This window comes from Ictalurus furcatus, chromosome 7, assembly GCF_023375685.1.
Source record: "Ictalurus furcatus strain D&B chromosome 7, Billie_1.0, whole genome shotgun sequence".
Lineage (NCBI taxonomy): Eukaryota > Metazoa > Chordata > Actinopteri > Siluriformes > Ictaluridae > Ictalurus > Ictalurus furcatus.
This window is the reverse complement of record NC_071261.1, coordinates 3,996,978-4,016,264: the sequence shown is the minus strand read 5'-3', so window position 1 is coordinate 4,016,264 and position 19,287 is coordinate 3,996,978. Positions and strand designations below refer to the sequence as shown.

General features: G+C 38.2%; 1 protein-coding gene and 1 pseudogene across 1 annotated transcript; both read right to left on the bottom strand.

The window, feature by feature from the left end:
* Positions 1 to 2,231: 2,231 nt before the first annotated feature.
* On the bottom strand, positions 2,232 to 9,836 carry LOC128609492 (Fc receptor-like protein 5). Its single transcript, XM_053627972.1, has 6 exons — positions 8,775 to 9,836; positions 8,337 to 8,612; positions 7,918 to 8,235; positions 7,326 to 7,592; positions 4,263 to 4,511; positions 2,232 to 3,546 (listed from the first exon to the last, which is right to left on the bottom strand). The coding sequence occupies exons 1-6, from the start codon at positions 8,986 to 8,988 to the stop codon at positions 3,377 to 3,379; spliced, it is 1,494 nt and encodes a 497-aa protein (XP_053483947.1). The 5' UTR covers positions 8,989 to 9,836; the 3' UTR covers positions 2,232 to 3,376.
* LOC128610646 (B-cell receptor CD22-like) lies at positions 9,614 to 18,987 on the bottom strand (annotated as a pseudogene).
* Positions 18,988 to 19,287: the final 300 nt, after the last annotated feature.

Sequence of the window (19,287 nt, the reverse complement as noted above, 5' to 3'; positions counted from 1 at the left end):
TCACATGTCCTGCCACACACACACACACACACACACACGCACACACACACACACACACGCACATGTATATAAAGATGTCATTGATTTTGGGAAGACACTGTCACTGTCTGTCTATGAAGCTCTCTGGAACTACCTGTGCAGTAGTTTTAATCGCACCACCTTCCAACCAATCAGAATCCAGTATTGAGACTGAGAATTTTATAATACAACATGATCAACTTTGTATTCTGCTTACATGGGACTGCTCCAGAAGATATACTGTTGTATAATAATTAAAGTATTAATGTTTTATTATAGAAACTTGGCAAATCAAATTTCACCTGGCCATTGGACTATGTCCTTACTGAGAGACTGTGAGGTACAGCTTTTAACTTCTTTGCATGTAAACCATTATTATCAGCAGTGGAGTGTCATCATATACTACATTCACAGTACACTATAGACTGTATGTACAGTATCTGGTCTTATTCCACTCTTCATTAACAGGGACACCACTTCAGCTTGGAGCTACGGACTGTGGGATATTCATGTTGATGGTAAGTGGTCATATAATTGCTATACCATTGCCTCTGTGTGTGCTAAACACTGCATTTGTTAATATAACATCAGAGTTTTGATTTTGTATTTCAGTACGCCCTGTATGTGACCCTTGCAAAGCCCTTTGATTTTACAGCTGTGAGTTTTTATCAATTTATGGTTTTTTTTTTTTTTCAGCAAAAAGGACCGTAAACACAACTAACATTTTATGATTAAGATTTTCAATTGTCATCATTTATCAGTCTGACATGCCTGTAATCAGGAGGTGGTGGTGCCATCAGTTACTACAGGCATGTCCTCTGGCAAGGTATGATACTCATAACTATAGTTTGGATGAAGATGTCCATTATGTGCATTCCCAGTATGCAGGTCATTTGTAATAAATAAAAAATAATGCACACTGGAAATTTTTTTACTGTTTTGTCACTTTTTCTTCAAAGTCAAATCCAACAGTCAGTCACCAAACAAACAATCTTACTGGCGCTAAACATCATAGAGGTCACCCCATCTGTGTTAGACCTCTTGGAGGTCACCCCGTCTGTCTTAAATATCATGGAGGTCACCCCATCTGTGTTAGATGTCATGGAGGTCACCCCATCTGTGTCAGATGTCATGGAGGTCACCCCAACACAGAGAAACCATGTATATACAGGGAACGTTTATGTATTGTTTGACTATCGTTTGTTTATGTAATTACCTTTCTTGTTTCATAAAAGTGTTTGTGCAGCACTTGACTAATTACATGTTTATTGAAATGTCTTATCTTTTTGTACAAAGGACTCGGCGGTGATGAAACAGACTCTGCTTGCCTGTGAGTGGGTGGAGGAGAACAGACCCCACTTTGCCGGGAAAGTTCACTTACCACGGATCATGAGGATGAACGAGGATGATGCCTTGTTGGCCATCACAATGCAGGACCTGTTTATCAACACTATTTTTTATGAAAGTGAAATGGACGAAGAGAAAATCTGGGCTCCCTTCCTTTTCACCTTCGAGAGATTAGAGGACATGGAGTTTTTCATGCAGGAAATATACGATAAGAAATATTCATGTGTCTTGCCTGCACAACCCTCACCGCTAACAAGCTAATTAGTGGGGTAGATCTGTGAAAATATTGTTTTTACGTGTAGTTTTAGGTTTTGTAAAATGTTTTTTTTTTTAACCAATTAAAGTTTTGTGGGAAAAAAATGTGTTCTTGAAACCTAATATACTAAAATTTTATTTTGTATCTTTTATCTTATTATATATTTTTTTCCTAGAGTGAAGACTGATTTTTATGTTAGATGTACATTTTGTTAATGAAGGTGAATAGAAATAAAATAAATTCAGCAACACTTGAGGGCAGTGGAGTATGTGACTAATAAATTGTTAATTAAGTAACACTCCCAGTCTACTACCAAATGTTCATGGAGTTGGTTGCCTTGCTACCAGTCTCAGACCACATGTGTCCTCTTGTTTTGTTCTTTAGTGTGACACGTGGCTGGGTTCAGACTACAAGACAAGTTGCTTATTACCATTTGATGAAGACAATCACATGTGGACTGAGTCCATCCAAAATTATATTCACATATTTCCATCTAAATTATATTCACAATGATACTCTCGTTGTACATGCATTCATTTTTCTTTCATGTGGTGGAGACCCTAAGTGTACATTTAAAAGCAACAAAAGAGATAAGACAAGCAGATAGGTGATCATTTTATTTATTTATTTATTTATTTTTTATCATACCTGCAAGGGTAACTCAGTTCCCATGTTTAAAAGCAAACAGCATATTAGGAGCACACTTTATTACATTAATGAATCACATATGACTGAGAAAATTCACAAATAGCTTACATAGCCTTAATACAGTGGGGAAAAAAGAAGGTAGTCTAGTCATGCAGTTTGTCACAGAAACAGTGCAGAAAAATCATGAAATCATGAAAAATGTTAAAGAAAGGTAAGGCAATATTAGCTATGCCAGCATCTCCAGTTCCATGCAAGTCTCATGGTTACTTTGACCTAACCTTCGTGCATTAACAGTCAACATTTTTTCCCCTTTAGGTAAGTTTGATCTAATGAAGGGCTTGCATTGACGTTAACAGCCAGTAGGTGGCGAAATGAGCCATAGAGGTGGAACTAGACTACATCCATAGAGGTGAAACTAGACTAGACCCATAGATTACTAGACTAGATCAAGAGAGGTGGAGCTAGACGTCCAGCTCCATCTATTTGGCTCTGCAGTGAGCAGTAGTGATGGGAAGTTCGGACCATTTTACTGACTCGGATCTTTGAATCTCGTTCAGCAAAATGAACAAATCTTTTTTCAAGTCATTTCTTTCATTTCAGCAGAATACAATTAAAATGTTACATGTTAAATTCACCAACACATCTAGTACTTACGCAAACGTTGATCACATTTGGAATAAAAAATAAAATATAGGCTATTGCAGCCAAGGCCAAATTATGAGAAACAGAAATGATTAATTAATAGCTTAGCATTAGGTCTTCAGGCTATACAGTCTGTTAGTTCACCTCACCTCCCGATCCGAGTCGTTCTTTCTTTTGTCACGTCGCATTTCTCACGTCTGTTCCCCGGAAACAGAAATGATTATTTCAGCTCTCGAGTCTTCGGGTCAGAGTCGTTCGTTCATCACGTTACAGCTCCATGGGCTAAATGCAGTGTTCTCTGTTGCACGGGGAGCTGCTGTTATATAAACGCTAGATGATAAAAAATAATGTAAACACCTGAGACTCAGACAGACGCTTCAGCTTCTATCACTCTGTACGGTCTGTTGTCCTCATCAGGGTCAGCTGTAAAATAAACACTCATGAACACTTCAAATTAGCCTCTTATTAAATGTTAGGGTTTAATTTTATGGCTAATGAAGAACACTGTGAGGTCTTACTTCGAGCTCTGTAACATTTCACTGCCAGAATGATGGTCACCAGCACATACGGAGAGGCCGCTACTGCACTGCTGAGGAGCTTCAGTACTGACAGTGGAGCTTTTCCATCTGATAGAACTGGAGGGAAAAATACATAAGATAATAAAATAATTATATAATCATCATCATAATAAATTATAATTAATCATATATAAAGCATACATTTACAGATCATACATTTAAGTTTCATGTGAAGATATGAGCCTGAAAAGTTGTCTGTAACTTAATGTTTCTTTAACCACATACATTTAATTGAACATTAGGGCAGTTATATTTGCTTTTATGCTAGTGATAAAGGTGATACTGACATCCAAAAAGTCTCATCTTTCTGTATTCTTTTTCCCTCTTTTTTATTCTGAGTCTGATCTTTGTGTGCAGATGTGTGTATAAACCTCTGTGTCTCAGATCTCTGCAGCCCTGAACACAGCGCTATCTGTTCGTCTTTTGTTAGAATCGACTGAATAAAAACATCAAATCTGTGTCACCCTAGACACTGCACTCAGTTTCTTTATAACAATATTATAATTTATTTTCACCAATTCAGTAGATTATAAAAGTGTTATCTTTATTCCTGTATATTGTACATCTATTACTGATGAGAACATTGAAGACTCACGGTGCACTGTGATGTTGACAGGTTTACTGCGTCCTCCAGATTCAGACATTAATAGCATTAAATGTTATTGTTACAAAGGGAATCAAATACTTTGAAAGCTGACTGAAAACACTGTGCATATGAACTTTGTTAATAAAAAGAGAATCAAATAAAAAGAAATTCTCTCAAGGTTTCTCACCTCTGACTGAAACCCAGCTTTTGGGTGACTCTTCTCTCTCTGGGTGTTTACAGTGGTAGAAACCTTCATCTGACTTTGAGACAGTACTGATGGTCATCTCTCCTGTAGTCTTGTTCTGCAGGACTGAACCATCTTTATAGACATCAATACCAGAAGCTGAGGTATTTGAGTTGCGAGATAAACAATGTAAAGTCAGAGGATGTCCCTCAGTCACAGGATGGACAGGACTGTCCAGGATCACATGACCATCTGTAGGAAAGAGAAAGAAGACACTGAAATCAGAAAGTGTGTAAAATACAGTAATGATTTTAACACAGAGAGCTACAGTAAATCAGTGGTAGATATCAGAGAGAGTGTACACAGTGCAGCGCTCACAGAGTCTGCATGTGTGAAAGAGAAAATGTGCTTAAATGCCAGTTTTATCAGTAACATTCAGATGTGAAAGCAGCTTTCACTGTAATATTCTTAACATCCTGAAACTAAACTAGTCTTCATGAGTTATTCTTATTTCTGTTTATATTCTTATTGTTAAAACATTGTGAGAGGCTTTTTTAGGTTTACCCTCTGCAGTCTAACTTCTATATGGGGATAATAGTTTTATTTATGTAAGTCTAATGTATTTATGCCTCTTCTCTCTCTCTCTTGCCTGCTTTGTGTGTGTGTGTGTGTGTCTTGCTCAACTCTGTCTACCTTGTTCTTTATGTTAGTGATAAAGGTTATATTTACAATACAAGTTGTATTATTATAAAATGTTATAAAATGTTTGTGATATGACGCACTCAGGCATGAGAAAAGTATAATGGTGCTGTCGAGCACACAGTGCTGGCAGGGTGGGAATTTTTCCTCATAGGAGGTTTTTTCGCCCACCCCTGACTGCGCAGGATTGGGGTTTGTTTCTTGGGGGGAAGCAAGACTCTGCAGGTCCCGACAAATACAAAACTGTGGGCTGACAGGCCTAGTTGAGAAAGATAGGGACGTGTAGATCCAATCAAGTAGTTAGTTACTGTAGTGGCCACTCATACGTACGGCAGTAGTAGTAGTAATAAATGATTAGGGGAACTCAGTTAATCACACTTATAATCGATGTAGGCAAACAAACGTATAATCAAGGTAGTTAGATTCGATATATATATATATATAGTTGAAAGGAGAAGTAAGTTAAGGGTTAAGAGTTATGGCTCGGTACATCTACACATGTCCGGCGCAAAGTGGACGTAGGCCCATTCTCCAGCTGCCAATCTACTATGAGACCCCGGGGTGCAGGCGCTAGCACGTCTCCCACCAGGTCTACAAAACCTCCTCAGCTCCTATTCGATCAGTGTTGCGTAGAAGTGGTTAATGTAAGGGACCCATTTGAGTACGGGGACGGGCGCAGGGATTATGGCTTCGATAGAGTAATCCTCCGACAGCTAGCGGGGGACGGCCATGGGGTGCGGCAGAACCAGTTCCTCCACAGATACCCGCTTAATTAAGGTGGTGTATGAGGCTTTATAGCCTCAGAGGGGGGAAATGTTGTGGATAAAAAATGTCATAAAATAAACATAAGGGAGACCTAGCATCCAGCAAAGGGGAGAGGAAGGACTGACGACGGGCACCTAGACACATAGAAGCGGGATTAGGCGGACATTGACAAATTGGAATTACACTTTAAAGATCTTTAAGAGCAGTAGTAGTCAAAAAAGTCAAAAAGAGGTATACGAGCTGAGCTGAGGAGTGCTAATATACACACACACACACACACACACACACACGCTCGTACAGTCAAGGGCGGGCAAGTAGACACAACATACACACACACTCTCTCTTTCTCATACACACACATGAATAACTTTAATAATATCTTATAGTAATAGAGAAACTCTCTATAAAAAAACAGAATAGTAGGATATGCAGGACAGTAGAACTGTAATGATATTAAGAAGTTGGAAGTACAGTAAACCGCTTTTCAAGTAGTATAAATATATATAAAATAAGAAATATAGAGCAAATATGAAAATAAATTATAAACTAGAAATACAGAGAAATGTAACTTACTCAGGACTCAAATGGTGAAGGTTCTTGTCTCGCAAGGAAGGCCTTAATTTTAAGAAAGAACCATGAGGAGCCATTTATAAGGGTGGCTGAGTCAAGCTGCCCCCCCCCCCCGCGAGATAACAGTAAGACCAAGGTCACTCTAGATTGTTTAGTCTTGTCCACTTTCTATTTTACGGGTAATTCAAATTCACTGGTTTCGATTCTCTGGGTAACTGAAATTCTCTGGTTTTGATTCTCTGGGTAACTGAAAATCTCTGGTTTTTGTTCTCTGGGTAACTGAAACTCTCTGGTTTTGACTTTCTGGGTTATTAGAAATCCCTGGATTCTGATTTTATGTGTAAATTGAAACCCCTGGTTTTGATTCTATGTGTAAGTGGAATAGCCCTTTTCTAGAACATAAGAGTAAGGTAGATGAGCTCTTTTTTAACCCTATTGGTAGTGAGATCATAGTCTTCTTGAAACATATGGGTTATTTACTGTGTAAGTACAGTATAAATACTGGAGCTTAAGCTCAGGGTATGGGGATCACTTCTGAGAATTCTCATCGGTGTGGATCTCGTGTGGTGGAATGGAACAATAAAGCTGGACCCTTGCTTCTTCTCACTCATGGCTGGTGTATTTTTTCTATCTCCAACTGGGCTCAGAGGTAGATGTGAGTATTGGCTTCTATGTTGAATTTTAAGTGTTTTTGGGTAATAGGCTAAATTTGAGCCAACAACATCCAAAAAGTCTCATCTCTCTGTATTCTTTTTCCCTCTTTTTTATTCTCTGAGTCTGATCTTTGTGTGCAGATGTGTGTATAAACCTCTGTGTCTCAGATCTCTGCAGCCCTGAACACAGCGCTATCTGTTGGTCTTTTGTTAGAATCGACTGAATAAAAACATCAAATCTGTGTCACCCTACACACTGCACTCAGTTTCTTTATAACAATATTATAATTTATTTTCAACAATTCAGTAGATTATAAAAGTGTTATGTTTATTCCCGTATATTGTACATCTATTACTGGTGAGAACATTGAAGACTCACTGTGCACTGTGATGTTGACAGGATTACTGCGTCCTCCAGATTCAGACTGACACCAGTAAACTCCAGTGTGTGATGTAGAGAGGAAGCTGATGTTACATGTAGATCCTGAACCTGATGAACAATCAGACACTGTCTCACTGTGTGTGTATCCTCTCACTGTCCATCCAGTAGAGTCACTCTGGTCCTCACAGCTCAGTGAGAGAGAGTCAGCAGTAAAGTGTTGAGTTCTGCTGGGATTGATGATCAGAGACACTGGAGGAGATTCACCTGAAACACACACATTATAATTCAGATCTTATTCTGAAAATTAACATGTATTTAGATTTTATTATGATGTTAATTTCACTGTACAGTTTAGTAAACATGTGTAACATTAAAATTACCACAGGACTAATACTTGCTCTGATTAGACAATGATATCCGAATAAAAATCTACTATCAGGTGCTTATTCAGCTGCTTTACACATTCCTCACTAAGGAGTTTAAATAAACAGTTATTACACAACACATTAGCACAGATACAACACTTAATATTAATAAATGTACATTTGCTACACTCCAACTCAACTCTATTGTTGATTTATTTCCTCACCAGTGATCCACAGTGGCTGTAGGTTACTGTCCCGTGTGTGAAAGACTGGTTCTCCTCTCTCTGCTCTGCACATATAAACTCCTGTGTGCTTCACAGTAACAGGACGGAGAGTGTAGGAGCCTCCAGATCCTCTGCTGCTGTCTGAGAGGAGCGCTGTACTGTACCTGAGGGAACCCTGACTGTCTCTGGAGGGAACCTCTGTGTACCAGCTGAATGTCCAGCCTGTAGAGGAGTGTCTAACCGCACAGCTTAGAGTCACTGAGTCTCCTTCAGTCAGCCAGCGCAGTGGAGACACACTCACTACTGCCTCTGCTGCATCTGATGGACAACAAATGTAAAAATAAATAAATAAAATTATACAGAGTGGTAATCTCATTATATATAATTAATGACAAGATAAAACAAACTCACACACTCACCTGATACAGTGAGTGTAACAGCATCACTGATCTCTGAGCTCTGAGAGTCACTGCTTCTCCACCCTCTGCAGGTGTATTCACCACTGTCATCATTTCTAACTGAGCTGAAGCTGAACTCCTGTGTTGTGCGGTATGGGTAGAGTGTGTTATCTTTCTTATACCAGTCGTATGTCCACTCAGTGTCTCCTCCTCCCTGTATTTCACATCTGAGAGTCACAGTCTCTCCTCTGAACACATGTTTATCAGGCTTTATGGTCACCACAGCTTTAGGATTCTCTGCAGAAACATAATTTTATTATTAATTTTATTATTTTATTTTTGTTTTATTATTAACCCAAATACAAACACACTTCAATAATATACAGTTCTAATACTACAACTGCTGTATATTTAAGTGATTAGTGATGATGCAGTCTTTTGCAACCTGTTTTTACTCACCAATAACATTTACCCAGAGTGCATCACTGTAGTGTGTGTAGTAGACTGGGTTTCGTCTTCCAGCTCTGCACCTGTACTGACCTCCATCAGAGACTCTAACGGAGCTGATGTTGTAGTAGTCTGTTTCAGTCTCAGTCTCAGTGCTCTGTGTGGGTTTGATCCAGTAAAACTTCCATCCAGCAGACTGCAGCTTCAGTGTACAGGACAGAGTCATGGATTTTCCTTTCAGTACAGCTCCTTCACGACTTGGTGTGAGTTCAGGTTTAGGTTTTTCTGCAGTTGGAGATGAAACACACAGTTCAGGATGTTAACTGTTCATGTTCTGCTGTCAGAGTGTTTAACTCACTAATCACTACTACAGACAAACACACTATTACTGATACACTGTAAAGACTCCTGTCATAGTGAAATTATTCATGAATATCTATCAAAATATTTTGTGGTATTTATGAAAGTAATTTAGTTTTTGTGAGAGTAGATTTAATGTGGAGTACATTGTTCTCTTAGTCAAGAAAAAGTGTACAGACAAAATGTACTGCATTATGTTTGACTGTTATTTAAAACATCCTTCAATATAAAATGTTTGAACCAGCAGAATGCATTTTATTATTTCATTTTACACTTAATGCAGTAATAATAAAAGAAGAGATATTTTGCCATTAATGTTATTTATTATTGGATAAACCTGGGACATTTTCATGTTCAGCATTTTGCAGCACATTGAGTCAGCAAATAAATAAAAATCACATCTTTAGTCTTCATCGACTGCATTTCACATCATCATCTCAAAGTCCAACATCTTTACTGCATATCACACTTTGTATGCATATTGTGCAGCTCTAATCTACACCAGTACTGAGTGCTGAGGTGAACCTGAGGTTAATGAGTACTGAGGAGATGATCACACTCACCTGATACAGTCAGTGTAACAGCATCACTGGTGTGTGAGGAGTGTGAGCCTCCTCTCTCTCCTCCTCTACAGGTGTATTTACCTGCATGAGATGTTTCAGCGCTACTGATTCTGTACTCCTGTTCACTACTGACACCAGAACCATCTTTATTCCATCTGTAGATCCAGTCAGAGTCCTCTTCATCCTGTAGGTCACATCTGAGAGTGACAGTCTCTCCTCTGTACACCTGTACATCAGGATTTATGGACACCACAGGTTTTGGGAGCGCTGTACAAAGATAATAAAATATTTCCTGAAATAATTAGTATACTTTTGATTGATTGATTTTCATGAGTGTAGAGAGTTTAGAAGATTTTGGAAAAGAATGTAACATTACACATGTAAAGGTTTTGGACAAGTTATAACCACATGCAACAAAAAGTCCAGCGTCTTCAACAGATCCTGATTCTAATCATTTGGTATTGTGATAGATGTATTTATAGTAAAGTATTATTCAGATTTGTTTAATAAAATGAAAGGTGATTCATGACATCACATTTTATTCTGTATAATTCCATGTTTTGGTCATTGGTAAGGAAGCAGAGTGGAGCAAAAGAAAAAAAATCCTACAATTACTCGAGATCCTGATGTGATCTGGCTCCAGGTCGCTTATGTATGATTTCCAAAGTGATTAGTCAGCACTTATAGAGACGAAGCAGGTGATTTATTTACAGTGTAGCTTTAAGGCCTCTGGAATCAGACACACACTGTACATTCTTTCTATATTGATCATAATTTAATATTCTGTAGTGAGTGTTTCAGCACTAATGTCTGTGTTTCAGTTACAGTTATAAACACCATTATGAGTCTGATTAACATGAGTGCTGTGTAATTATAATTTCCATCTTTCTACTACCATGAGATTTATTATCCCTACATAACACTGATATCTGATAGTCTGTATCTCTTATAACAGAGATTCTCTTCCTGATGAACACACACTCAGCGGTACTTTAACTTTTGCTCTACTGTTCATGAATGACAGGCTTTATAAATATCTCAAATATAATAAGAAATAACTTAAAACATGCAGTGAGAGAGTAGAAAGCATGACGTACCTCTAACTGTAACTGTAACTGGATCACTGAGCTCTGAGTCGTAGTTTCCTCTGCGTGCTTTACACTGATACACTGTTTCTCCTGCATTAGAGACTGTATCATGGAGTGTGTTGGTGTCTTCAGCTACTTGGATTAGAGGTCGCTGATCTTTGTACCAGAGAAAAGTCCATCCATTAGACAGCAGATTACAGTTCAGAGTAACTCTGTCTCCAGTGTAGACGGAGCTCTGAGGATTCACTCTCACAGTCGGTTTGGGTTTTTCTGTTGATATGAAATGATGATATTAAAGTTTTCATCTTTACAACATAAACAAGGGTTTTATCATCTTAAACAGATGATTTGTGTCTAATAATGCATTTATATTCAGCATTTGTTAAACAGTTACAGTTGTGCGACTTTATTACATGACAACATGGTCTTATAATATCATTATACTCTATATATACTGTACATGGAATTAATTGAATAAATTTTTCATAACTGAACAAACACACTGAAGTTGTAATGAATTCATCTTCATCAATGTGTGTTCACTATTATGAATGTTGGACGCAGTGAATGTACAACTACACCATTAATCATTACTAGACACAGGATAAGTAAATAAACGTTGTTTTTTTTTCGGATCTGTGACATTTTAAATAAATCTTGTGACTTTAATCCACACTGCATGTAGTGATGTGATGCTGAAGTTAATAAATATTGGTGTGAGGAAGAGATTAACACACACACACACACACACACACACACACACACCTGACACAGTGAGTGTAACAGTGTTGCTGGTCTCTGAGGTCTGAGAGTCGCTTCTTCTCCGTCCGCTGCAGGTGTATTTAGCGCTGAGAGACTCTACAGGAGTGAATGAATATTTACTGCTCTCAGTGTAGGAGGATATTTGGACACCATCTTTATTCCAGTTGTACATCCACTCAGTGTCTGCATGTCCTCGTATTTCACATGTGAAAGTGACTTCCTGTCCACTGAATATCTGTCCATCAGGCTGCAGAGTCAGAACGGCTTTTGGTCTCTCTGTACAGTTACAAGAAATACATCAAATCAGTCAAACACACCCTTCTCTGACCATCTGATATTTAATCAGTGTGTTTTGTAATGATTATGTGTCTCAGTGCATGTTACAGGAGTGTAAGATCAGACATGTACCTCTCACTGAGAGAGTCACTTCATTACTACCTGTCGTGAACCATCCATCAATAGACCCGTAACATCTGTATTTGTGACTCTGGTCTACTTTTATAGTGTAGTAATTTTCAGCAGATCTGTGAACATTAACACCATCTTTGTTCCAGTGGTACGGTCCACTTCCTCCTGAAATCCTACATGTGAGTGTAACCGTCTCTCCTCTGAATATTTGAGGTAAATTCGGCTCCACAGACAGAACTGGTTTAAACACTGCTGGAAAAGTCAAAAAGCAAACACACACTGTCAATGTAAACAACTTAAATTCTGCATGACAATGTACAAACAATCTTCTCCACCTTAATACAAATCCAACATGTACACAACATGGGCAATAAAATATGTATAAATCACCTTGAGCTTGTCCGACTTGGATAAGTGAAATAAGCACTAAAAAGGGAAGAGGAACAGAGAATATGATGTAACGCTGACTTGTTTCTTTTCTTTAAGAAGACAAATGAGAACAATGTCATATACTGCAAAAAAATCTGTATTTAGTTTCACTTCAGCTATAAGAAATGCAATATATCGACCTGTTTCAATAATGAATGGTGTTTAGAAAAAGCTATTTTCACTCAGGTCACTATGCTGCTCATTACTGTCTCATGTTTAATCTGATCCACATCTGCTAATCTGAAGCTGGATTACACACTTCCTTCTCTGTGTCTCACATGAGAAAGGCGCTCCTGTGCACTAAAGCTGTGGTGTAATACATACAGCCTGCAGAACGATGTGTCATATATGAGGAAAAACCCGATCTCAGTAGCACATACAGGCTAATGAACACACACAGTTTAATGAACACACACAGGTTAATGAACACACACAGGCTAATGAACACACACAGGTTAATGAACACACACAGGTTAATGAACACACACAGGCTAATGAACACACACAGGTTAATGAACACACACAGGTTAATGAACACACACTGGTTAATGAACACACACAGGTTAATGAACACACACAGGTTAATGAACACACACAGGATAATGAACACACACAGGTTAATGAACACACACAGTTTAGGATGATCAGTGTAAATTGTTATTTTGTCTTCTGGGAAACATGCAAGTATCTTATTTAGCGTCTGAAGGGCAGTACTAAATGGAAAAAATAAGATCTTTAAATAAATAAACAATTTAAACTGATCACCCTGTTCAAAAGTTTACACCCCACTGAATCTTAATGTATCGTGTCACCTTCTCGAGCATCAGTGAATGTTTTGCACCTTATGTAATAGTTGTGTACGAGTCCCTCAGTCGCCCTCAGTGTGAAAAGTCAGATCTGAACATCATATAGCCTGTGTTGGAAAGGGCTAAAATATACAGAAGATGCTGGAAAAGCAAAGAATGTGCAGGACCTGGAGGATTTTTCTGAAGAACGGGGGCAGTTTAACTGCTCAGGAGAAACAAGGGACTTGCGAACAACTCTCACAAAACATAAACACACTCGTGGATCATCCAGGTAAATCATCCAATGGTTGAATTTTAGTTTCCCTACTAAAATGAAGTACATTTAGCAGTTTCTGGCCCGGGGACCAAGCCGACTCTCAGCCAGATCTGTCTTACAGTGTCTGGGGCAGACCCGGGCCAAATAAAACAATATAATTCACTTTACAGTGTGTGGGCCGGATCTGGGCCTGAGGAAATTGTGTATGTCGGTTTGCAGTGTGTGGGCCGGATCTGGGCTGGAGGAAATTGTGCGTGTCAGTTTGCAGTGTGTGGGCCGGATCTGGGCTGGAGGAAATTGTGTGTGTCGGTTTGCAGTGTGTGGGCCAGTTTTGGCCTGGGGACCCAGGCGTATACTGGGCTAGAACTAAAGCAAGTATGTGGCCCACAAGTGGCCAGACAAATTTTGCTATCTGGGTGAGAGACGGAGATTTAACAATGTCATGGATAAGGAGACGCACCCTTCGTCCCTATTCGTCCCACTGTGAATGTTTTTAGAATGTAAGACGAATGTAATGCAAGATGTTTTCCATGTAAAATAGTCCATGTTATTACAGCCTAGTTCTCTGTTCAAAATAGTTATAGTGTTCAGAAACATTTCATATCATTCATGTTCAATACCTGTCCGTTATATACTTTTATAAAAGTCATAAAAGTTATTTTTTAAAATCATGAAAGTTATGAAAAGTAATAAAAAAGTACAAAAACACAAAAGCAAAAAAATTATCTATCTATTTATTGATCTATCTATCTATCAAAAACAGATTACATATATATATATATATATATATATATATATATATATATATATATATATAAAATAGATCATCAATATACCTGGTCCCCTATTATATGGAGGGGGGGATGGGGGGCATGCCACATGATAGGGAAGGCTTGGGGGGGGCTTTAGTTACAAAAGGTTGAGAACCTCTGCCATAATGCAACGGGACTGGCGCGGAAGAGCTGTCAGAATCGGTGCCGAGTAGTATGTCTGGTTTGTATTCATGCTTACCACTTACTACTGATCAGCACTGTACTGTATCAACGACCGAGCAGTAGGTACTGAATCTAATGCAACAGGTACTGAATCTAATGCAATAGGTACTGAATCTAATTTAGTAGGTACTGAATCTAATGTAGTAGATACTGAATCTAATGCAATAGGTACTGAATCTAATGTAGTAGATACTGAATCTAATGTAGTAGGTACTGAATCTAATGCAATAGGTACTGAATCTAATGCAGTAGACCTGTCACAGTATGTCTTTTCGGAAGGAGCCGCAGTTTTCACCACACACACGCTCACGCACAACTTATCAACACTATCTTTTATTTATTTATTTAAAAGTAACAACATAACACTCTGATCATGTACTCATCCTTTCATACCTTCTAAGAAACAGAAAATGTTCATCCATGATAAAAGCCAACCAAAAATATCACAAACCAAAATCTGATTCATGCTCAGAAAAAACTCCATGTCACCTCAGACACTCTACAACCCAAAATAACACACATATACTGAAGATGGTAGATTTTAGATTCCACACATATTCACTAAAATGGACCAAAAGGTCTTCACTGCAGTCTGTAGCATAATGACACATTGGATTTTATCCACTAGGTACTGCATGTTGTAACACGCATGCGCCAACGCCAGACACAGTACATCACTGTTATCCATCTATGGTTAGGGTTGGGGTTAGTGTTAAGGTTAGAACATCCAGTACGTAGTATATCTAATCTAATGTCATTACACTACAGGCTGCAGTGAGGACACACCCAATTAACAGCAATCCATATAAACTAAGCTGAAAATAAAAAATATTTAGTCCCCTCTGACACCATTGGAACAGCAGGCCGCGTTATTGTTATTGCTGTAGACTGAAGACATTTGGGTTTGATATCAAAAGATGAAAAGGAGAAGAGAGGTTAGAATTTCAGCTTCTGTTTCCTGGTATTTATATGTAGATGTGTTAAACGACATAGAACATAGCACATTTCTTTCAGACCACCCAATTGGTAGATACTAGGAAATAAAAGCTGAAATCCTAAACTCTTGTCTCATATCCATCTTTTGATCACAAACCCAAATGTCTTTGGTGTACAGCAGAAACAAATGAATAGGCCTTGCCGTTCCAATAGTTTCAGAGGGGACTGTACTGTACGCTCCCACTGATATCATTATTAATGTAACTAATTAATACTATTCTCTATATAAATGTAACCCTTACCTTAACCTCAGTAACCAAACAATAAAAAAAGTTCTCACAAGGGCTCAACTCAAATGAACTAACTCACACAACTGATATGGATGTACACTGATCCAACAATCATATCAGAGACTCCTATGAAAATGTTCTAATCACATATTAACCTCATCACACAGGACATTAGACGTCATCTGAACATATTGTTTTAAGCCGCCACTCACTCTAATGAAGACACAAAGAAAACATTTACTCACAGATCATCACACGGAGTGGACGGAGCTCCATCCTGTCACACTGATGAAGGACTGACTGATCAGTGGTCTGTGTTAAAGACACTACACTTCCTGTGTTCTTACACACAGAGAGAAAGTGAGAAAGACTTCCGTTCTGGTCAAAGTTGATGTGCTCTTTTCATGTGAACCCAGAAATTATAACAACAATTTGCAGAACATAACTTTATTCAACTCCTGAACATGTACAGTTCCTCTGCTACTTCACTCAGGTTCATGATTGATCTCAACAAGACATCCAGTGGACCTTCTGTAAAGCTTTTTATCTCGTTTGATTGAATAAGCAAGCTAACTCTTTTAAAAGAACGAGGTCTTTCCTAAATCAAGAAACTTTTCTATTCTGTCAGATTTACTTCAGGTTTTGGGTTTGATGCATTCCATAAAGATCAGAAAAGTTCACTGGACATGATGTCAGAACCTCCTATGAAGCTGGGAGGCAGAGCTTCTGCTAGTCACAAAATGGGGTTCTGAAATGTACAACCTAGATGTAATCAGTGAAAGGGATTCTAAAATTTAGATTTTTCCAATAAATCTGTGTGTATTTTCATCCATATTATTTGGATAATAATAATAATAATAATAATAATAATAATAATAATAATAATAATAATATCAATAATTCCTTAGATCAATGTAAGGCTTTTCTAGGCACTCAAAGCGTTTTGTATTGTATGGGGGGGGGGGGGTAGCATCCACCTGGATACACCCGGAACACCCAATACACCCAGAACACCCAGAACACCCAGAACAACCAGCTATTGGTGGAGAGGAGAGTGATGTATCCAATTCAGGGATGGAGATTATTAGGGGGCCATGATGGGGGCCAGTGGGGGAATTTCACCAGGACACCAGGGTTATACAGAAAAATAAGTGTTCTGGGATTTTAATGACCATAGGACCTTGGTTTAATGTCTCATACCATAGACTGTGCATTAGGACCCACACTGAGCACCCCACAGAGTGAGCACAGCATGCTTTCTTTGCTGCTACAGCAGCAAGCTTAGTTTTCCCCAGAGAGTCCTCCATGAAGGTAATGGCCAAACTCACCCCTGCTTAGCTGCAGTGGGAAACCAGACGAGATCTACAGGGGGACATAGCTCGAGCAAATGATAAGATAACAATCTGTAAAGCTTCATGTGAAAGTAGAAGGTGTTTTTCTGGAGATGAACAAGTACTGAGTAATGCTGATGACAGGTACTGAATAAATAGGCTTGAGAAATAAAATGCTATTGAAATCTAAAAAAGTTTTAAATGAAAACAAATTAAATGGAAAAAGTGAAAAGAGTCTGATATGTACTCTGGTAAAAGTCTGGAAAAGCATCACAAAAGAAGGAATTAATAATGTGGTGATGTCAGTGAGCTGCAGGCTTGATGAAGTTATTGCAAGCAAGAGATATGCAACCAAATATTAAGTGTTATTTACTTCAGTTTACTTCAACTTATCTGTTCCTACACTTTTGCTCACCTAAAAATTGTTTGGTCTGATACAAAAGGTTCTATGTTTTATGATGTTTAACACCAAGATGTAAATACCAAGAAATAAAAACTCTAAACTCTTGTCTCATATCCATCTTTTGCTATTAAATCCAAAGGTCTACAGGTGTACAGCAGAAACAAATGAATTGGCCTTGCTGTTCCAATAGTTTCTGAGGGGACTGTATGTACTAATCCCATAAACAAGTGTTTAGATCTTTTATATTTATTAATCCCCATAGTTAATGTGTGTTTAGATCTTTTATATTTATTAATCCCCATCACTAATTCATGTTTAGGTCTTTAATGTATGCTGCAGTGACATCTAGCATTATGTTTATCTTGTATTATTAGCTCAGCTCACTGAGTGCTGTTAGTGTTTGCCACAGAAACTAGAGTGAGAACATGCAGGTGTGACTGTTTTAATTTTGGCATTACTGAGAATTTGAATGGCAGCATTTCCTCATTTCTCACACAGCTCAACTAGAATAGAAACCAAACCACAATAATGTTTCATGTCTTAACTGCTAATCATTTAAACTGTGTAATCATTAAAATCATTTAAAATCACATATCTGCTGACGAACAAATAAGAACAAATAAACTCTTTGTGTAGTAACGTCAATTAATCACAACATTCATTGCTAGATATACATGGTTATTTTTTAATGTAAATCAGATCTGAAATGACTGACGTGAGATAATGTGCAGTTGTGTACAGTTTTCAGATAAGACTACCAGCACTTCCTTTGCGATCGACCGGACGTATTGGGCACCCCTGATCTACCCCTTTTATTTATTACAGTATTTGGTGAAATGAACTTGACTGGTTTATATCTGTGTGAAGCTGCTTCATTCACAATAATATTATATTCTCTTTTTCTTATTTCATTACTCATTACAAGTCATCTGGACCTCCCATAGAAGTTTGTGTGACAGAAGACAAGACAGCACTCACACTCCGCCCATCTAGTTAACTTCACATCATCTCCCCACACACGCAGTAGTTTAGTCATTGTCTAGACTGCACACGTGGGTCTGCGCTACAGCTCCATTTCACACACACACACACACACACACACACAGGTTTTTATCACATATTACTTCTCCCTGCTGATCCACATCCCCAATAATCACACTACACACACCAGATAAGTTTAAAACAGAACATCTTTATTTACGTGTCTGTATATTTGTATAGTCTGTCTTTGTTTGTGCTGTAGATTGTCCGCGTCCGTCTTCCGGGTCCAGTCCGCCGAGACTACAGCAAGAGGGAGGAGATAAACTCCTGTCCTATTTCTGCACCAGTGTTTATGTGTCTGGGGGAAAAGGGGGACTTTTATTGAAATGAACATGAGGAAGGTGGTTAATATGTGTGTATGTTCACATTATGATCATATTATATGTTTATATCTATATGTTTATGATGTTGTATACTTATCTTTATGTGTGAGGTTGTTGTGTTCATACTTACCTGATATTTATTCTTTATAATGGTTCATGCCGAATGGGCGGAGCTTCAGCTTTATAAGCGGGCTGCTTCCCTACATGCGGCTGCTGATGGAAAGTCTGCTTCATTTTCACGAACCGGTTCTTTCGGACAGTTTGTTTCAATGAACCGGTTCCTTTACGTCATCAGACAATGGCGTCACTACATATATCTTTTCTAACAACTCAGTGTCATGTTGCATCAGTGAAACCTTCAGATAAAGTCATTTGTGTGAACGCATATTGCTGATTATTGCCTTTTATTCACTTAAGTTAATGGTGTTTGTGGTCATTAACCATTCATATTTCCACAAAAAAACAAAACAAAAAAAAAACCACACAAATTAAAAACAAATGTAAAATGTACATTTTCTAAGACATAGAATTTAA

Excerpts from the sequence above, each read along its gene's own strand:
- LOC128609492 (XM_053627972.1), bottom strand. The coding sequence starts at position 8,988 with ATGACTCTGTCCTGTACACTGAAGCTGCAGTCTGCTGGATGGAAGTTT. Across the intron at positions 8,613-8,774 it reads ACTCTGGGTAAATGTTATTG|AGAATCCTAAAGCTGTGGTG; the intron begins GTGAGTAAAAAC and ends ATGTTTCTGCAG. Across the intron at positions 8,236-8,336 it reads TGTTACACTCACTGTATCAG|ATGCAGCAGAGGCAGTAGTG; the intron begins GTGAGTGTGTGA and ends GTTGTCCATCAG.